An 18,148-nucleotide genomic window follows, 5' to 3' on the forward strand; every position below is an offset into this window, starting at 1 on the left:
GTCAAACCCAACTCATGGACGACCCAAGTCTTCAATTCTGTTCATAAGGCTAAGGCCATGCATGTTCAGGAGGCAACTTGTCCACTTTAAAAACTCCATTCTAGGTGCAAGTGCAACCTATGATTCAAGCTCAAAGAATTATATAATTTTGTAGCAGGGGAGAAGCGACTTGGCAAGTAGAGAGTAAGGTTTGGAGTGGTTGGCATGAATTAAGTCTTTGGATACTTGTCTTTGGATACCCTACTAGGGATGGAAAAATTATTCACTTCATAGACCTCTCATGGTAGTGGTATTAATTATGGCAGTTCACAGCAATCCCTCATCCTTTGTTTGTTATTTATTTATTTATTAAAATCTGAGAAGGAATTTTATTCTAGTATATTCTAAGCATATATGTATGTGAAACTTTCTTCTAGAGATTTGTTTCGGTTCTTACTCCTCTCATCTCGTAAGAACTTGTATTTGTGAAGAACTTGTATTTGTGGAGTGACCATCGCATCAATGATACATTGTAATACTTAACCTTTTTTAGTAGTTAAAAATATTCACTATTTTTATTCTTAATTTAAAAGTATTTATTTTACCTATATTGATAGGTCTCGTTCAAATGGAACATCTCATTTATTAATAAATATGCCTTGAAGAGGAGGGTTTTTCATTGGGTTGTCCTTTTCTTATTTCATTTGTTTGAACAATTGTATATTGGTTTTTGACTTTTGTTAACAAGCATCAGAGTGTACCTATTAAAAAGGAATCAAACGAGTCTCATTACATTGAAAAGTAACAAAAGTTAATAAATAAAGAGTCTTGTTAATTAGTGCTTTTATGGTATATGTTAATTGATCATTTTAGGAAAGTTTTAATACCACTTTAATGAGAAATTTAAAAAATCGTTAAAAAAGTTAATTGCTTTTTTTTTTCCATAAAAAATTTTATAAAAATATTTTCTAAAATAATGCTCTTAGGACATTTATTAATTTTCCCATTAAATAAATACCCCTTTAATCGGACTCCTAGTTTACCAATTATAATTATATAAAAAAAAAACTCAAATCTTTAATCGATATACATTACACATTAATTAACTGTTTGTTTTTTTTTTATAGATAGTTTTAACTTATGCCATAGGTTCTTGATAATAGTTCTTTTCTATTAAACCAAGACATAAATCGGTTTTTGGTATAAGCAGAGATTGAACTCCATATATCTTATTCAACTATTAAAAACATTATCAGATGAGTTAACTGAAACACACAACTCTTTGTTCTTTAGCTAACAAAATATATCCCTTCGTAATAATTGGAATAAAAAAAGCGCTCTCCTCATGCCACAGATATAAAACAAGATCATCAAATGGAGTCACCGATAAGGAATCATGAATTCAAATATTATAGAACCATGTGTCTCCTACTTTGATATCACAGTCCGTAATACCAGTTGTTTTTACCTTCGCTTTTTTCTGTGCATAGATTCTTTTTCTTGGGCTCTGGTGCTAAAATAGTCACACCACCCCCGCTCTTGACGGAGATTCTCAGACCATTAGATCTTTTTTTTTTTTTTTTTAATACCCAGAATTTAGAACCAGGAAACTTCGGTCGGATAAAACAGTTGAACATTTGGATTGTCCTGGTTAACTTATTAGGTTCACTAGGTTTCTAGGGACAACGTAGGTCGTATAATTTGTGTGTGTGTGTGTGTGTTTTTTTCCCGGGAAAATATTCCATTGAAACTTGAAACTTCCAAGATATACAAAAGGGTTCCCTTTACCTTGGGATGAACTTGCAGATATATAAACAAGTAAATTTTATTAAAGAAATTATAAACTGTACAATGCAAAGACAAGCTGCTAAAAATAAAAATGCTGCAAATACTTTAACTTTTAGTGCATCTAAACAAGCAGCCTATGCACTTTATTAATAATTAAACTACTAGCATCATCGTTATATGGGTGGCAATAGATGATACAAACCCATTAACATGTCCTAATTTCTGTTTGAATACCGCTTATTGCTGAAAATTGAAAACACTGTAGCAAAATAATTTTTAAATGTGTAAATAATACCGTGAGACCTAGTTTTAAAGAAAAATATGCTGAAATCCGTATTTGCGTGTCCTGTGAACAATGCACGGGACCTATACAAAAAATAGCAAACGCAAATTTTTCTCCTTTTCAGTGCAATCCAAACGAAAGCCTAATCCAAAAATATGAACCTAGAAATGATATACTTACAACCCCTTTAGTATTTTGAATTGATTTTGTTCTTTATATATATATATATATATATATATATATATATATATTTTATACCAAATTCAATCCGAGAACATGTAGATTTTCGCTAAAACGGTGGAAATTACAGAGGAAAAAGAAACTTGGTGTCCATGATGAGACAAGCTAATTCACCTTCAAATCGGTACTTGTCAATCTGTGTTCAATGAACCTGCCAGATTCCAGCCATGTTAAAAATTGACTTCTCATGGTCAGTTGTACTTGCATCTGATGTTTAGGGAGGTTATTGTAATTGCTCTTTTATTAAGCATGTAGAGTGTAGACTCTATATTTTCCTTAGTCCTACATGCAGTACTCATCATCTTTTAAAAATTAAAAATTGATAAACTTGTGTCTGTAGTGAAAAGATGAAGTGAACAACAATTGCTGCCTTTCAAATTCAAACGCTCAAGCCTACAAATAGGTTATTTATTGGTATAATATGCCACGGCTGCTGAATTTTTAACTCCAAAGTTTCAAAAAGCAATGCATGCTATAGGATAACAGAGAAAAGCAGGCCATGAAAGTCGTCTAAACCTATACCAAAGCATATGCTCTTTTATAACTCTAATTTGAGTAATGTCATATCTGACTGTACTGGGTTTGACTAGTTGATCCAAGTGTTCTTCTTGTGCCACCAGATTCAGGTTGACGGGTTTTTAAAGTACTGCCTTTCAATGGGTTTGGGGTTACTTTCCAATCTCAAAGGAGATGTATATCTTTACTTTTTCCTTATTATACTAAAAGCATGTAAATTTGTGTTGTAACTATTGCTCAGAAATTACACGTATTAATTAAGAATCTTATAAGAGTTAAAGCCTAGATTTCTCCTGAGTGGACTTTTAGCTAACCATTCTATAATTTACTTCTAGCATGGCCAATTTTTAAATGTTTGTGTTTTTTGGATGAGAGAAAATGATGGTTAACAGAACCTAAATCCTAATCAGTGGTTTCTTCTAGTTTTGTCTGTTCTAAATGTCTTTGAATCAGCCAGTCAAAATTATGGTTGAAATCTTGGTGTTTAACCAGAGCCAATATCTGTCAAAAGTTCACATATAAAAAATTACGGCCATTCATCAAAAGCCATGATTGTTGATTTCGACCTACACTACATAGAACACTTTACTTGAGGCAATTCGCTTTAGCTTTTTCTTTAATCATGGATCTTTTTTCTCGAATTCTCTCCAGCATCTCTATCCCCAGATGTAGTAGGAGCATCTTTTTTCATTATGTTTAAAAAATATTCTTGTAAGCAAAACATCTATGACACAATTGGTTCACATTCATGCACATACTCTAGTCCTATAACTATTCTGTCCTCTCCAAACCTATATGTTAAAAAATTTCACTGACATGGTCAAGTGAAATTTGTTCATGTCTCTGAGGATAATTAGGCTCTAGAGAGTCCTTGCTTGTACCTTTTTTGAAGGATGGATGATTTTGCAACCAAACACTAGCTCACTAGCTCAACTTTTAAGTTCTGAAGTTCTAAATAATTAGACAACATGCTTATATATTCACTCATGTTGTAGAAAGTGCTCAAAAACCAAAAAAAAGAAAGAAAGTTATAGAAATTGCCGAAAGATGCAAATATTGTGATGAACACAGAGACAAATTTATTTCAAATTATTGACAACGTACATAATAAGTAAGGTTTGGAAAGGAAAAAACGTCATATCTATCAGGTTTTATGTGATAAAATGGGTGACCAGACATGATTATTCATGAACATACTGCATTATATGGGTGGTGGGGCTCTCAGACCTCTTACTTTCACATGCTTCTATGAACAGTTAGTCCCTCTATGAAAAAGTGAAAAGAAACAAAACATGTATAGAAGCGCCTGCATCATTGTGATGAAATGGAAGAATGAACTAGCTAGCTTTATCTTAGGGATTGGAGACAACAATGATCTCATTGTTATGATGCTTTTTTGCTTTGATTCCATGGTCACGGAAACAAAGGTGCCAGGCTAAAATCATTCACAATATGTGAATAGAAAAATTTGGAGGTGGATGCAAGTCATATCATGTTTGTTTTTGTTTGTTTCAAAAGAAAGTATTATTAGCCAAAAAAAAAAAGAAAGAATAAAAAAAAAGGTGGCATTATAACATATTTCACTCATTCTGCACACTAACAAAACTAGCTAATTATATATGAGGCATATGGTAAAACCCCAAAGAAAATAAATGAACATGCAGATATAATACACAATGTTTTTGTTTGACCTCTTTTACCTTTGATTTGGGGCCGGCAAGTTTTTCTTTTTCTTTTTTTTAGTGGATGATTAAGGCAAGGTAATTGGCCTCTTTAATTGATTGTTGCTTGTAAAATGAAATAATCTAAGCTGAAAGTAAGGGTATAACTATGCAAACGAAAGGAAAGCTAGATGGCATGTTAGATGGAATGTCTATCAACATCATTTGCCCAATTATGAATATAGAGCTTGCTTCTATCACAAATTTCAACGTAATTAAGTGCAAAATCAATTTGTGGTTGCGCATGTTAGAAGGTTTTCCTTCAATACAGAAATCTTGGGATCAGCTATCTCATTTGTTTTGTACACTGTAACCATATGCAACTTGAACATAATACAAAATTAGCTTTACTTAGCCCAAAAAAAAAAAAAAAAACCCAAAAGAAACAAGGTTAGCTTTAACTTCAAGTTAAAAAAACCTTCCTGATAGACTGTCCTCACATTTACACACGAACCAATAAATGAACAATGGTCTTGGTTCGAGGCAGGTGACTTTTTGTAGCTAAGTGTTACCAAAATCATATATGGCTTTCTAAAATGAACAATGGTCTTGGTTCGAGGCAGGTGACTTTTTGTAGCCAATTGTTACCAAAATCATATATGGCTTTCTTTACACCAATTAATTTATCCATGTCTCAAGGAATCCCAGGTAAATTTGACCCATTTTCATGCCCTAACAATGATATAAATACTAGCGTACGTTATAGACACAAATCCCTATATAGTAGCAGTTGCAAATTTGTATCATTCAGGGAAAAAAATGGTTGTATATATATATTTGATTATTTGTATCTTCCTCCTCCCCAGAAGCCCAGAGCAAAACAAAAGAGCGAGTCAACCTCACAAACAAAACAAACTGCAAAACACAGAAGAATTTAACAACACGCACGTACCCTTGGCTCCTTTAGTTGATTCATTTCAAAATTAGATTCGTTACTTTGTTTGGTCTGTGTCATTGTCTGATCTTACTGATGGGGATGGTAGTTTTAGACACCATCAATCCAAAAGTCTTAAACTAAAATCTATACAATATATATTGTTCACTTTTGTTTTTTTAGAAAGATGTTGTCCACTATGTAAAATTTTTTAATCCCATGTATGGTAATTAATAATGCACCAATTATTGTTGCACATAGCACAACTAGTTACACACCGCCTCTAAAATTGTGTTTTGAAAACACAATTTCAATTATAATTGTGAAATGGTTTCATAATTATAGTTAAAAGAAAACTATTATGTGCACAACATTTTATAATACTTGCACAACAAATCTTAAATGACAAATTATAATTGGCTATTATTGATGGTAAAAAAAGTAATTTTAATAGTAAGTTTAAATTAGAATTAGTAATAACTTACCATTTACGATTTGTAATGAAAATATTTAGATGTAATATATCTTCAACTAAAATTGTGTTTTCAAAACACGATTCCAGGTGTATATCTTGTATACATAAGCTGAGTTTGGATACAGCTTATGCGTTTTGCGTCTATGCGTTTTGCGTTTTTTTTTTTTTTTTTTCTGCTGCTGTACGGGTCAGGGGACAAAGGCTACTGTTCATGCACTGTGCATGAACAGTAACCAGCTTTTGCTGACTTTTCAGCACATTTGTGGCTCCCGTGTACTGTTCACGGGATCCACAAACTTCACTTTACAGAATTTTTTTTATTAAAAATGGGTCCCACGATACTATTCACACATTTAAAAATTATTTTGGTACAGTGTTTTCAGTTTTCAGCAATAAGCTCTATCCAAACGGACCCATAGTGTGTAATTATTACTACTCTTAATTATATATAATAATGTTGATTATAACCCTAATAGTCCAAATTAATTCAGTAAATAAAAAATGAACTGCAGTGTCAGCACCTAAGAGGCAAACTTTCGCAGCAACCGCGAAAATTAATCCTATCCTTTGACGTACACATCAAGTAAATAAAGGGTGTGGATTAAGTCCTTAATCGTGTGGACAGATTAGGAATATATTTGTATAATATTGTGTGTTAGGGAATGAATTGATAATTAGAAATGCCAGTGTCAATCACCCCAATAATCAGTTGCATGTTTCGGGGCTCTATAATTGTGGACCATCTTAGATATTTACGCAGAGAAAAAAAAAAAAATCAAGAGTGATGTTCATGATTTTACAAACATGTATTTTAATATTTAAATGCAAAAAAATATTAATTAAGAAATTTATTAATACTAATTACGTTTTTTTTTTTGGTTGAGGAAAGAGGTATCCAGATTTCTTTGAGTATTTGACTATTTTCTCTAGTGTATGCAGTTTTTCCGTCTCATATATATTGGGATGTCACATGGAAGAATCACCCCAATAATCAGTTGCATGTTTCGGGGCTCTATAATTGTGGACCATCTTAGATATTTACGCAGAGAAAAAAAAAATCAAGAGTGATGTTCATGACTTTACAAACATGTATTTTAATATTTAAAGGCAAAAAATATTAATTAAGAAATTTATTAATACTAATTACGTTTTTTTTTTTTTTTGGTTGAAAAAAGAGGTATCTACGTCTCTTTGAGTATTTGACTATTTTTTTCGAGTGTATGCAGTTTTTCCATCCCATATACACTGGTTTGTTACATGGAAGAATTCCTTAAGAGTGGCTCCAAGATACTGGTAAGAGATTTTGAATCTAGAATCTCATGAATATCATAAAATCTTTAGAACCATTGGACCATACTCTTGGTTCATATTTATATCCATAATATTAGTTTGTCAAAATTTTGTACAAAAATAAATTTTAGCTTTTAGAAAAAAAAAACAATGAATCATGAACTAATTCATAGGACAATAATCATGAATGTGTGTCGCCCAACTAATGACCTAGTAGCCCCATTCGAATTTGCCTATGCACCTATTTGGTTACATTTTATCTAGACTTTCCTTACGTTCTGGCTTGAAAGAGACGTTGGAAGAGTCACTGCATTGGAACCAAACATTTGTACCAAATTTGGGATAATTAATGGAAAATTTTAAGGTGAACTTAATTAAATTCTAGAATAGGGAAGATGTTAATTAGCTAGATTCTCTAAATAATCTTTTAAATTTTATCACTTTATGGCTTGAAAGAGACGTTAAGGAAGGTGTAATAATCTAACACTTGTACCAAATTTGAGATAATTTAATTAGTAGGAAAAAATCTAATGTGGATTCAATGAACTTCTAGACTAGGGAAGATGCTAGCTAATTAACTTGTTTAGTGTAACCTTTTAATATTTTAATAAACAAAATCGATGCTACTTTATCCCCAACCCAAAAGTTGTAGTAGAATTATCAGCACCTTTCAACTTTCTTAGTTAGCTTCTCATTTTTCTCTTATTGGGCATGGGGTGAGAATTTCGTACTCACCACCAATCGAATCCATGCACCAAGCAGGCGGGAGAAGCAAAAAGCAACTCAATAATTTTCATAAGAACAAAACTTACTGGTGTTTGTGTTAAGTAGGTACGTTGCTCAATTTTAGAAAGAGAACTTAAGATATTGTGTTAAGTTTTGCTCTTTTCACAATATCACCAAAGTTAAATTGTAAGTTTTTACGGGTTAAAAAACATATTCTTATAAACTCGTTAACTTAAATACTATATATGCAATGTTCATAATTTAACACATAATGTCCACATTTTTTAAGCTTGTCCAAATTTAACAAACAAAATGGGTCATAAGTGCAAATAATATTCATTAACATCTTTGATGATTGAATAAGATATCTAGAGTTCAATATTTGCTTACACAAAAAACCAACTGGTTTCTTGTTTTGATGATGGAGATTGTAATTATTGGACACGAATGCTATAAGTTGAAACTCTATAAAAAAAAATAAAAAATAAGTGGAACAATGTTGATCTAGATTCAAAATCTCTTTGCTAGCATCAGCGGATATGAATCCCAAGAATTGATTTGATGATTCCTAAGACCTTAGAGCATTCTCATCAACAATTGTAAAAATTTTAGTATCTACAATTTCAAAACACTACTTTTACAATTTTAACACATTATTTTATAATATACTAAATATCAAACATTCTATTTTTTTTTACAACTTCATTTAAATATTCTTTCTTTAATATTTTTATTCATTTTTTTTACAACTTCATTCAATTTTTATTCTTTCTTTTAAAGAAAGCGGGCCCCACCTGAATAAAAAAAAGTAATATAAACTTTACAATTTGTGAACAGTGCAGTCTCAAATTTGAGATTGCACTGTTTATCAATGCAAAATATTATGACATTTAAAACACTTGATGAAAAGTGGTTTTTTAGAATTCGGTGTGTTAAATGCTAAATATTTGATATTTGATACACTTAATGAGAATACTCTTGTGATATTTGTCCGGATTCCAAATCTCTTATTAGCATCTTAGAGTCACTCCATGAAATACCTCTATGTATTAACCTGATATGTGTGATATGATGACTGCATATATATAAGAGAATACTTTGATACTCGAAGCTCTGTGGAATATGGACAACTTATTCATTAAAAAAAACAAAAAAATCAACAGGATATGAAAATTTTTTTTGTGTATATATAATTTTTCATGATGAGCTTGCGGTAATCAGTACCATCCAATAAAAAATGGACACGTTGGCCAAAAAGGCCAAGAAACCTACGTGGCATTATAGTAATCCGACACGTGGAGTGGGATAGCACGTTCACATGAGCGTAGTAAACAGTAAAGAGGCCACTTGCCCGCCCAGAGGATCCAGGACCCTCTGTCAGTCTATCGGTATTTGAAAGTTCAAAAACAAAACTAGACCCACTCACTCTCTCATTCACTCCCTCAACTCTCCTCACACCCACCCCGCTCTTTCATCCACGGTTTCTAACGGACCCCTCATTAATTCTCGCCGTCCTCTCTCTCTCTCTCTCTCTTTCTCTCTCTAGTTTCCCTTAGGACTACGCAAACCCTATTTGACTCTCTTTCTCTCTCTCTCTCTCTCTCTCTCTCTCTATAAGATCTGGATTTTGGTTTTTTTAAGTTGGTTTGTGAATGAATATGAGCTAAAACTAGTGAAAAGCTCTTTCTTTTAGGGTTTTGAATTCTTCTACTTTTTTCTCTCTCGGTTCCTTTTTTTTTTCTTTGTCTCCTCTTTGCTTTCTCGCGAGCTTTCTTTCCGTGATTTCGGATCTAGATTTTTCTTTCAAACTGTGTGTTTTGTTTTTGTTTTTGTTTTTTTTCTCCTTAGTCTGAAAGGGAATGTGCTTTCGATGAGTGTGGAGAATGGAGAAATTTCGGCAAAAGAGGTCCAAGATTACTAGCATTGCTGATCGGAGCTCCGCCGATAGGTTTTTCTCCACGGAACGAGCTCACCGTGAAGGTCAGATTGTTTCTTTTTGTTTTTTGTTTTTTTTTAACTTTCACTTCTTATGTTTTTCACTCTGTTTGGTTACCGAGAAATCCAAAAAACATATTTTGAAAATGAAAAATTGTATATTCATTTTCGTGTTTGAAAGCAGAGCCGTACATTTAAATTAGTCTCAAATGATTAAAAAATGTATGTTTTTTTTTTTTAAAATTTTTTGTAATCAATGTGTTATTATTTTGTATTTTTATTTTTTTTGCATTTTCTTAGCTACTACTTGGAGCCTGTCCCGCCGTTTGGTCGCTGAGAAAACTCTAGAAAATTAAGGAAAAAAGAAGGAAATCCAAAGTTCTTCGTGTTTTATATTCCTTTAGCTTTCCGAAAATGAGATAATTAAAATTAAATGAAACAGTTGAAAATGGTAAGGATGTGAAATTTTAATTTCTGAGTAAATTTATAAAAAATAAAAAAAAATCCTAGCTCATTTTCTTTTTGATTTAATAGTACCATTTGTGCAACGTAGAGATCATGAGTTAGGTGTTTTTTTAGTCTTGGCCATGCTCGTGCTTTTGATAAAGCGAATTTCCGAATAGCAAGTGTGACTTTTTTTTCTGTAGTGGAATCAACATGATTTTGTTTTTTGCTTCCATAATGAAAATTCTAGAGATATGATGAGATATCATTGCATCGCCAGCTTGACCTACTGAGTGCTCTTTAAAAGCATTCTCTTTCATTTAATTATTATTATTATTATTAATATTTTTTTTTAATTTGTGAATAAGATCCTTCCCCACTTTTACTACTTTTGGATGGTCTTGCTAATATCATATGGATTCATTTTCAGGAAGCAGGCAAGTTCTGAAGCAGAGAAACTTTCCACAATTGGCTTCCGATTCTAGCTCTTGCAGTAGTGGATTTACTGACGAAGATTCGGTGCGCACCTTTTCTTGTTTGTGTTCATTTTGCTTTAGGAGTTGAGTGTTTTTTTTTTTTTTTGGGGGTCATATTAGTAGAGAAACAAACTTATCAAAGATATAAATAAATTAATAAAAAAGTGGAGAAGCAAGCTTGCTGAGTTAATCATTAGGAGGAGCCTTCGAAATGAAAAAAGTACTTTAGTATCAAATGATATGACGTTAGCCGTATCAAAATCCAGCAATTGAAAAACATGTGTGCATAATAACCATATCAGCATTTCACTACTACTCTCAGGGGTGTAAGTGGGTAGTTATTTTTTGTGCACGTGTCTCTCATTTAATTGGATTTTGATACAGTTGATGCGTTATCATTTGATACCAAATAGGGGTATGGGGTAGTAACATACTGCATATGCTGGCTTTCTTTGTATTGACAGCAGCCTACTTACCTTAAATAACCTTATTTAAAAGGAATGTGATGGTTGTTAATAGATGTAGAATGTAGTAGTTCCATTGTTGATTTTTTGGATCATGAGTTTCCGTTTGTAAATATTTGAAGATGCTCCTTTTTTGAGTGATTCTCAATTTTCCTCTTTAATATCTTCTCTGTTTTTCTTATTTAATAATGTATTGAATAATAGAATACTGACCTGACAGCTATGTTCAAACACATTTGATCTTTGCAGTTTACGTTTGAATTGGGGTGGAGATCTTCAAAACAAGCTGTTGTAACTCCTATGAAAAAGTTATTGGCAGAAGAGATGTTGAGAGAAACCGAATCCAAAAGAAGGTCTCCAAGTGTTATTGCAAAATTGATGGGTCTAGATGGGTTGCCACCTCAGCAGCTTGCTCATAAACAACAAAAAATGTCCTCAGATATCTCTATAAAAAGAGCAACATCAGTAGAGAAAGCTCCAAAGAGTGGCACATTTTATGATTGCCAATCGTCTAGGAGTAACTCAAAGGAGCAGCAAGAATTTAAGGATGTATTTGAGGTTTTGGAAACATCAAATATGAAGAGTTGTGGTTGCTTATCGCAAGGGATGACGAACTCGAAGTTTAGTGATGCTGAGATGGCGTTTATTCAGCAGAAGTTCATGGATGCTAAACGACTTTCAACTGATCAGAAGTTACAGGATTCACAGGAGTTCCATGATGCACTTGAGGTGCTATACTCCAACAAGGATCTTCTGCTGAAATTTCTTCATCAACCGGATTCGTTGTTCACAAAGCATTTGCATGATATGCAGGGTGCTCCTCCCCAAACCCATTGTGGTCGCTTATCAGCTATGAAGTCAGATGCTCAGCATTATGAAAGCAGTGACCTTGGGAAATCAGATAGACAAACTCCATGGAAGAATTACAGTAGATCTCAGAAGCATCATGATGGTCAATTTAGCCACTCTAACAGCAGGCATGCTACTTGTACTTCTCCCAATTCATCAAAAATTCGATTTGAAGGCAAGGATGAGTTGGCCACTCTACCTACCAGGATAGTTGTTCTAAAACCAAACCTTGGGAAGGCCCAGAACTGTGCAAAATCTGCTTCATCACCTAGGTCTACGCATGCTTTTCTTTCAGATTGTAGAGTGCACTTGGAATTTCCGAATATTAAAAATAGGGAGGGAGACACACATGGAATGAAGAAATTTTCTGATAATGTTGGGCTTTCAAGGCATAACTCCAGAGAATCTAGAGAAATTGCTAGAGAAATAACTAGGCAAATGAGAAATAGCATTTGCAGTGGTTCTATGAATTTTTCATCTGCTGGGCTTAGAGGATATGCTGGGGATGAGAGTTCATGTGACATGTCTGGAAATGAATCAGAGGCGATTATGGTGACCTCCAGAAATTCTTTTGACTTGAGTAACCAATACAAGCCTTCATCTTCCCGTTCGACTGAATCCTCCGTCAGTAGAGAGGCCAAGAAGAGACTCTCAGAGAGGTGGAAAATGACTCACAGGTCTCAAGAGTTGGGAGAGCTTGGTAGGGGCAGCACACTGGCTGAAATGCTTTCTATCCCCGAAAAGGAATTGATACCAGCAAATTTGGATGGCATGATTGGTGAGGATGGAAACAGTGGAAAATTTTCTAGTGATGATGGGTCTACTAGGTGGGTTGAACCCTTGGGAATTAGCAGTAGGGATGGATGGAAGGATGGGTGCGTCAGAAAGTTATCAAGATCAAGGTCTCTTCCTGCTTCTTCTACTGCCTTTGGAAGTCCTAAGAGAAGCATGCGCCGTGAAACTCTTTGTGATGACAGGTATCTAGTGCCAAAAGAGGCTTTGAAGAAAGAAAGGAGCAGGAGAATAAAGGGTAATTCTGATTGGAGAGATGTGTCAGTTCCTAGAAACTCAAAATCCAGTACTAAATCTCATTCTTCTAGCTGCATGGTTAGGGAAAGCAATGCGTTTCCAGCAGAGATTCATACAAATCAGAATCAAATGAAGAGCACCCTTGAAAAGAAGGATCCATATGAAGATGTGTTGATCTTTGAGACATTGGTTAGTAATGTCAATGATATGAGTCCAGTTCCTGAAAATGTGGACAATGTGGGATGTGACAATATGACCATGGCTTCTAAATCTCCTGAGGAGTTGCTATCAAACGAATCAGCTTGTGTTGTTAAAGATATATCTACTGGTGGCCAAGATATCTTAATTCCACAGGTTTGGTTTATAACATTTTCCGGCTGGTGTTTAGATTCTTCACTGCATATCACTAATGCAATAATGACAGTAAAATTTTTTGCAATAAATTCCTTCCAATATACCATAGCTAATGATAACTGAATCAGCCCATTAAATATCTTCTTCTTTTTCCCTTTTGTAATTACCTCTTTGTTCAGAAAATTAAACAGTTGCATATGGGTCATTGCTAATCTGTGATAAGCCTTTAGCTGTGTGTTTGTCTCTTTTTGTTCAACTGGACTTTAGTATCACTTTAATAGATGTTAATTAGTTTTGTACGTTAAGTTTGACTCTTTTTTTCCCCTTTCAATCAATTTTTCAGTATCTGTGTTGGTTATGCTTTCCTTTTGCTTTGATTCTTTCAGAGCTGTTATGTATGATTTGATCTACCCAGAACTTCAACTAGTGAAACGCTGCTATGGAGCACATATATTTCAAGTTAGATTGATTTAACATTAAAGAATTCAAATATATGTATATCTCTGTGTGTGTGTGTGCGATATATCTTTAACATGGATTTAACATTGATTAATTACTAAGTAATACTAGAATCATACTGTTCCATGTAAAAGTTTTGTTTAAAGATTAGCTGTTTTCCAGATGCTCATCAAATCTGCTGGGAAGCGGTTTTTGTAATAGAAAAATATAATGAATTAGTGAATGATTTACAACTTAACTGGAGATCTCATTTGCATTAGCTATACAGAATTTGCATACATGTATGTAGATGCATGTTAGATATTCCCTCCAAATTTTATGTTGTGTTTTATTTCTGCCGATGAGGTCTAGTTCACATGCCGCATCCTTCCTTCATAATAACATGATTGAGAGTGAATCATGGGTTTACCCTTGTGGTGATGCATTACTTATTAATAAAAAAATAAAAAGTATGTGTTACTTATGCACCTCTAATTTTGCATCAAGGATATTAAGGTTTCTCAATATTTCATGATATTTCAGGAACCACCCATTGGGCCATCTGAGGAAGGTTCAGTCCCCTTGCTCCACCCTTCACCTGGACTAGAATCTCCAGTAAGCTCTAAGGAGGCTGATCAGCCCAGTCCAGTTTCTGTCTTGGAAGCTCCTTTTACAGATGATCTTTCATCATGTTCTGAATGCTTTGAGAGTCTCAATGCTGATCTCCATGGTAACTTCAAATACCATTTATTTTCAAATTCTTAGTTTGTGTTTAGATCCCTCTAGTAATCAACATAATGGCATTCCATTTTTCATAGAATATCTATGTGCTCATTTTTCATTTAGAATGCCGTGAAAGTAAGTATTATGCATAAAAATGAGTAAAATATTGTGATTTAAAATTCTAAAATTTTAAAGATGATGCAAAATTTGAAGTTACTTAGTCATTTTAGATAGTGTGATGCACAAATGGACAAAAATTGTTATTTTCTGCTGCTTGTTGTGGCCTCACTGTTGAGTGAATTATACAGTTCTGATCATTAGTGTGGGTCAGGTGCAATTCAAAGTTAGTGCAAATGCTGCTAAACCTACACTAAAAGACCTAGCTCATCTATTATGGATCACATATGCAAGTCCCTTTTCACTGTTTTGCTCTATGAGCCTATTTTCATTTAAACTCTCTCCACTTTTGAGCTTAGACTGGTTCTTGTAGCACCTGCAAATTACATTATCTCACTCCTGTTGCTCCTCACAACTGCAGTCAAGAGTACATTTGGGATCCTCTTTTTTTAGCCTGCTTATTTACTTAATTCACTTTTTGCCTCACCTTTTGTCAAATAAGCAAATAAATTAGCTTTAAAAAAAAAAAAAAAAAGCCAACTTATATGTCTCATCTATCAACAACTAAGCTAGGGGAAAATACAGGATGCCACAACCAGATGACCTTAGCTGATTTGCACTAAAGTTTATCTCAAGGGGTGCTGTCCTCATCTCCACCCCCCCCCCCCCCCACCACCCTACTGCCCTGGTGGTTTAAATGATAATCTCAAGAGGTGTTGTCTTCTACTCAAATTTACTATAATTACAGGATTTGTCCCCTAAATTCTATAATTCTAACTCTTAATAGAATAACAGGATTTTAGCGCAATTACAAGTCTCTAATGGGATTTGGATACAACTTAACAACTTGTTCCCAAGATTGAAACAATGGTTATGCACTTTTTTTTGCCACTTTCACTTTTGTTTTTTAAATGTCATCTTTCACAAATGTTCATTTTACTAGCTTAGTTGAATTCCTTTGTGGTTCAAATATGAATAACTCATTATTGTTTGGAGCATACTATCGGCATATGCTTGCAAGTTCTTTCTTGTAAGTCTCACCCACTCAAGTTCCATTGCCTCATCTGTTTCTAGGGCTTCGGATGCAACTTCATCTACTCAAGTTGGAGTCAGAAGCATATGCAGAGGGACCCATGCACGTCTCAAGTGATGAAGAAGTTGGGGAAGGATCCATTGGGCATCCAAATGATACGGGACTCAGTGAAACTGAAGAGAGCTGGGAGCGTTCCTACATTGTTGATGTCTTAATTGCTTCTGGTTTTAACGATGCTGAACCTGATGCTGTCATGGCAACATTGCACTCTCCAGAATGCCCTGTGGATCCCGTCATATTTGAAAAAATTGAGAAGTACAATAGTCAAGGTTCTTGTCCAAGGTCTGAACGAAGGTTACTGTTTGACCGAATAAATTCAGCACTACTGGAGATCTTCCAGCAATTCATGGATCCACACCCATGGGTGAGGCCCGCAACAACGGTCGGTTCTAAGGATAGGCTCCAAGATCGCCTCAACGTGATGTTGGGATGCCAAGAGAAGAAATCTAATAAAGACACTCTGGGGAAGGTGCTGACAAGGGAGTCACAGTGGTTGGATTTGGGAGACGAGATTGATGTAATAGGTAGGGAAATTGAGAAATTAATGATAGATGAGCTAGTAGCAGAGGTAGTAGCCATGTAGTGTAGAGATATGGAACCAAAGTCTCTATTTGGTCTAGGAAGTTACATGTACGTAAATGAAGTGATGAAATTATCATTTCATGAGAATCATTAGAAGGATCAAAATCTTTACACAAAAACTAAGAATCAGATTCTAGATCAAATGTAAATAAGCGGGAAGGGAAAGTCAAAGGAAGGTGAGAAAGACGCCTATGTTAGCTCTCCTTGTTCACCCAAAAGAAATATTATTCTTCCAAACAACATATTGTCCTGTAAAATTGATTTCTTTGAGCATGGCTCCCTCCCCGCTCTATATTAGTTGTCTTGTTCATCCGAAATAATAATATTGGTCAACCAAGCAAGATACAGTTATCATCTCAAATTGATTATTTTGGTTTGTATTTGATCAATTAATCCGGGCATGCTTTGCATAGGCAAAGCTACAAACTTCTCTGAAAACGAACAAACTAGTCCCTCTGCAAGAATCGGTGTTGGAGGCTGTTGGAAAAGCCAATTAGACATTTAGACCTCAATGCCTTTTTCATATCCATCTCTACCACTTGAACCTTTGTAAGAATCGGTGCCGGAATCTGGAGTGTAGTTCCAGAAGACTTTGAGCTTATACAAGCGATGTTGGATTCAAGGGTGGCCTTGAATGTTCTTGAGGTTTTGAATAAGAGTACAACTCATTCTTCCTTTAAACTTGAGATGTGGGTAACTTGATTTCTTAATTTGCATCGGGTCTTAGATTGGATGTAGGACGGGGAGATACCTCCTTCGATGGATCTATGGCCTTTCCTTGGATTGGATTTTAGATGGGCGGTTTCTCCTTAAATTGACTTGGTATGGCAGTACTTCTTTTCTTTGAAGTTTTTTCAATGTAGAAATTATCAAGTCTATCAGGAGGACTGTTGAAGTGATCTTCTAATACTTTGCTACCACTTATGCAAGTATGACATCACTTTTTTTTTTCCCTTTTTTTTTGCTGATTAAGAAGTTGATTCACCTACAACATTTCACTAAATAAGAGAACCATTTCAATTGTACTCCAGTGAATCTTAATTTCTCCAGTTTTCGTGTTCTTCAAACTTTTTTAAGATTTTGGTAGAATAACAGTACATATTCAAATTTTCTTAGAATTCGTCAAAGAGAGTAACAACCAAAGGGCTTCCTTTTAAGTGGGTTTTTATTGAGTAAGCTTTGAATTGACAAAAAATCAGCAATTACCTCAGTGTCTTTCTTCAATAGCTCCCAAAGGATTTTGGTTACATCCATATCAAATTTGGCATTAGAGACCAAAGTCTATTAAAGGGTCTTTAGAGGACTAACTTTACATTTTTCTGGTGGGAAACTTACATGCATCTCATACTTGAAATAGGCAACGAAATCAAAACTTAGATCTACTTCATATTTACGTATATCACATACAAGCATGAACCTACAAGTTCTAGTTAAAAAACCGTACCTTGATACATTTACCTTTGAAAACTAAATTTTTTATTCTCATGAACTATTCAATCTTTACCCAAAACTTTGATCAAACCTTGTACCACTTGATCTTCACCTCAATGACTATGCATAGCATTGAGAGTGTGGGCTCTTTCTTTGTTGAAAACCTTAAAAACCATTTAACCTTGAGAGGGATAGTGAAAACATATTTTCTGCGCCTTAATGTGCCGCCACTCTTTATCTCACTAGTTTTTTTTTATTTTTTTATTTTAAAGATCTCTTATTCAACTATCCAAGGTTATACCAGTTGAGCTATCTCAAACC

General features: G+C 34.2%; 1 protein-coding gene across 1 annotated transcript; it reads left to right on the forward strand.

The window, feature by feature from the left end:
- Positions 1-9,317: 9,317 nt before the first annotated feature.
- On the forward strand, positions 9,318-16,653 carry LOC142610692 (uncharacterized). Its single transcript, XM_075782592.1, has 5 exons — positions 9,318-9,872; positions 10,702-10,790; positions 11,461-13,443; positions 14,425-14,611; positions 15,796-16,653. The coding sequence occupies exons 1-5, from the start codon at positions 9,776-9,778 to the stop codon at positions 16,395-16,397; spliced, it is 2,958 nt and encodes a 985-aa protein (XP_075638707.1). The 5' UTR covers positions 9,318-9,775; the 3' UTR covers positions 16,398-16,653.
- Positions 16,654-18,148: the final 1,495 nt, after the last annotated feature.

The sequence above is a fragment of the Castanea sativa genome, chromosome 9 (genome assembly GCF_040712315.1).
Source record: "Castanea sativa cultivar Marrone di Chiusa Pesio chromosome 9, ASM4071231v1".
NCBI classification, from domain to species: domain Eukaryota; kingdom Viridiplantae; phylum Streptophyta; class Magnoliopsida; order Fagales; family Fagaceae; genus Castanea; species Castanea sativa.

Coding starts and splice junctions, on each gene's coding strand:
- LOC142610692 (XM_075782592.1), top strand. CDS start 9,776: ATGGAGAAATTTCGGCAAAAGAGGTCCAAGATTACTAGCATTGCTGAT. Junction 9,873..10,701: donor GGAACGAGCTCACCGTGAAG/GTCAGATTGTTT, acceptor ATTCATTTTCAG/GAAGCAGGCAAGTTCTGAAG. Junction 13,444..14,424: donor AAGATATCTTAATTCCACAG/GTTTGGTTTATA, acceptor ATGATATTTCAG/GAACCACCCATTGGGCCATC.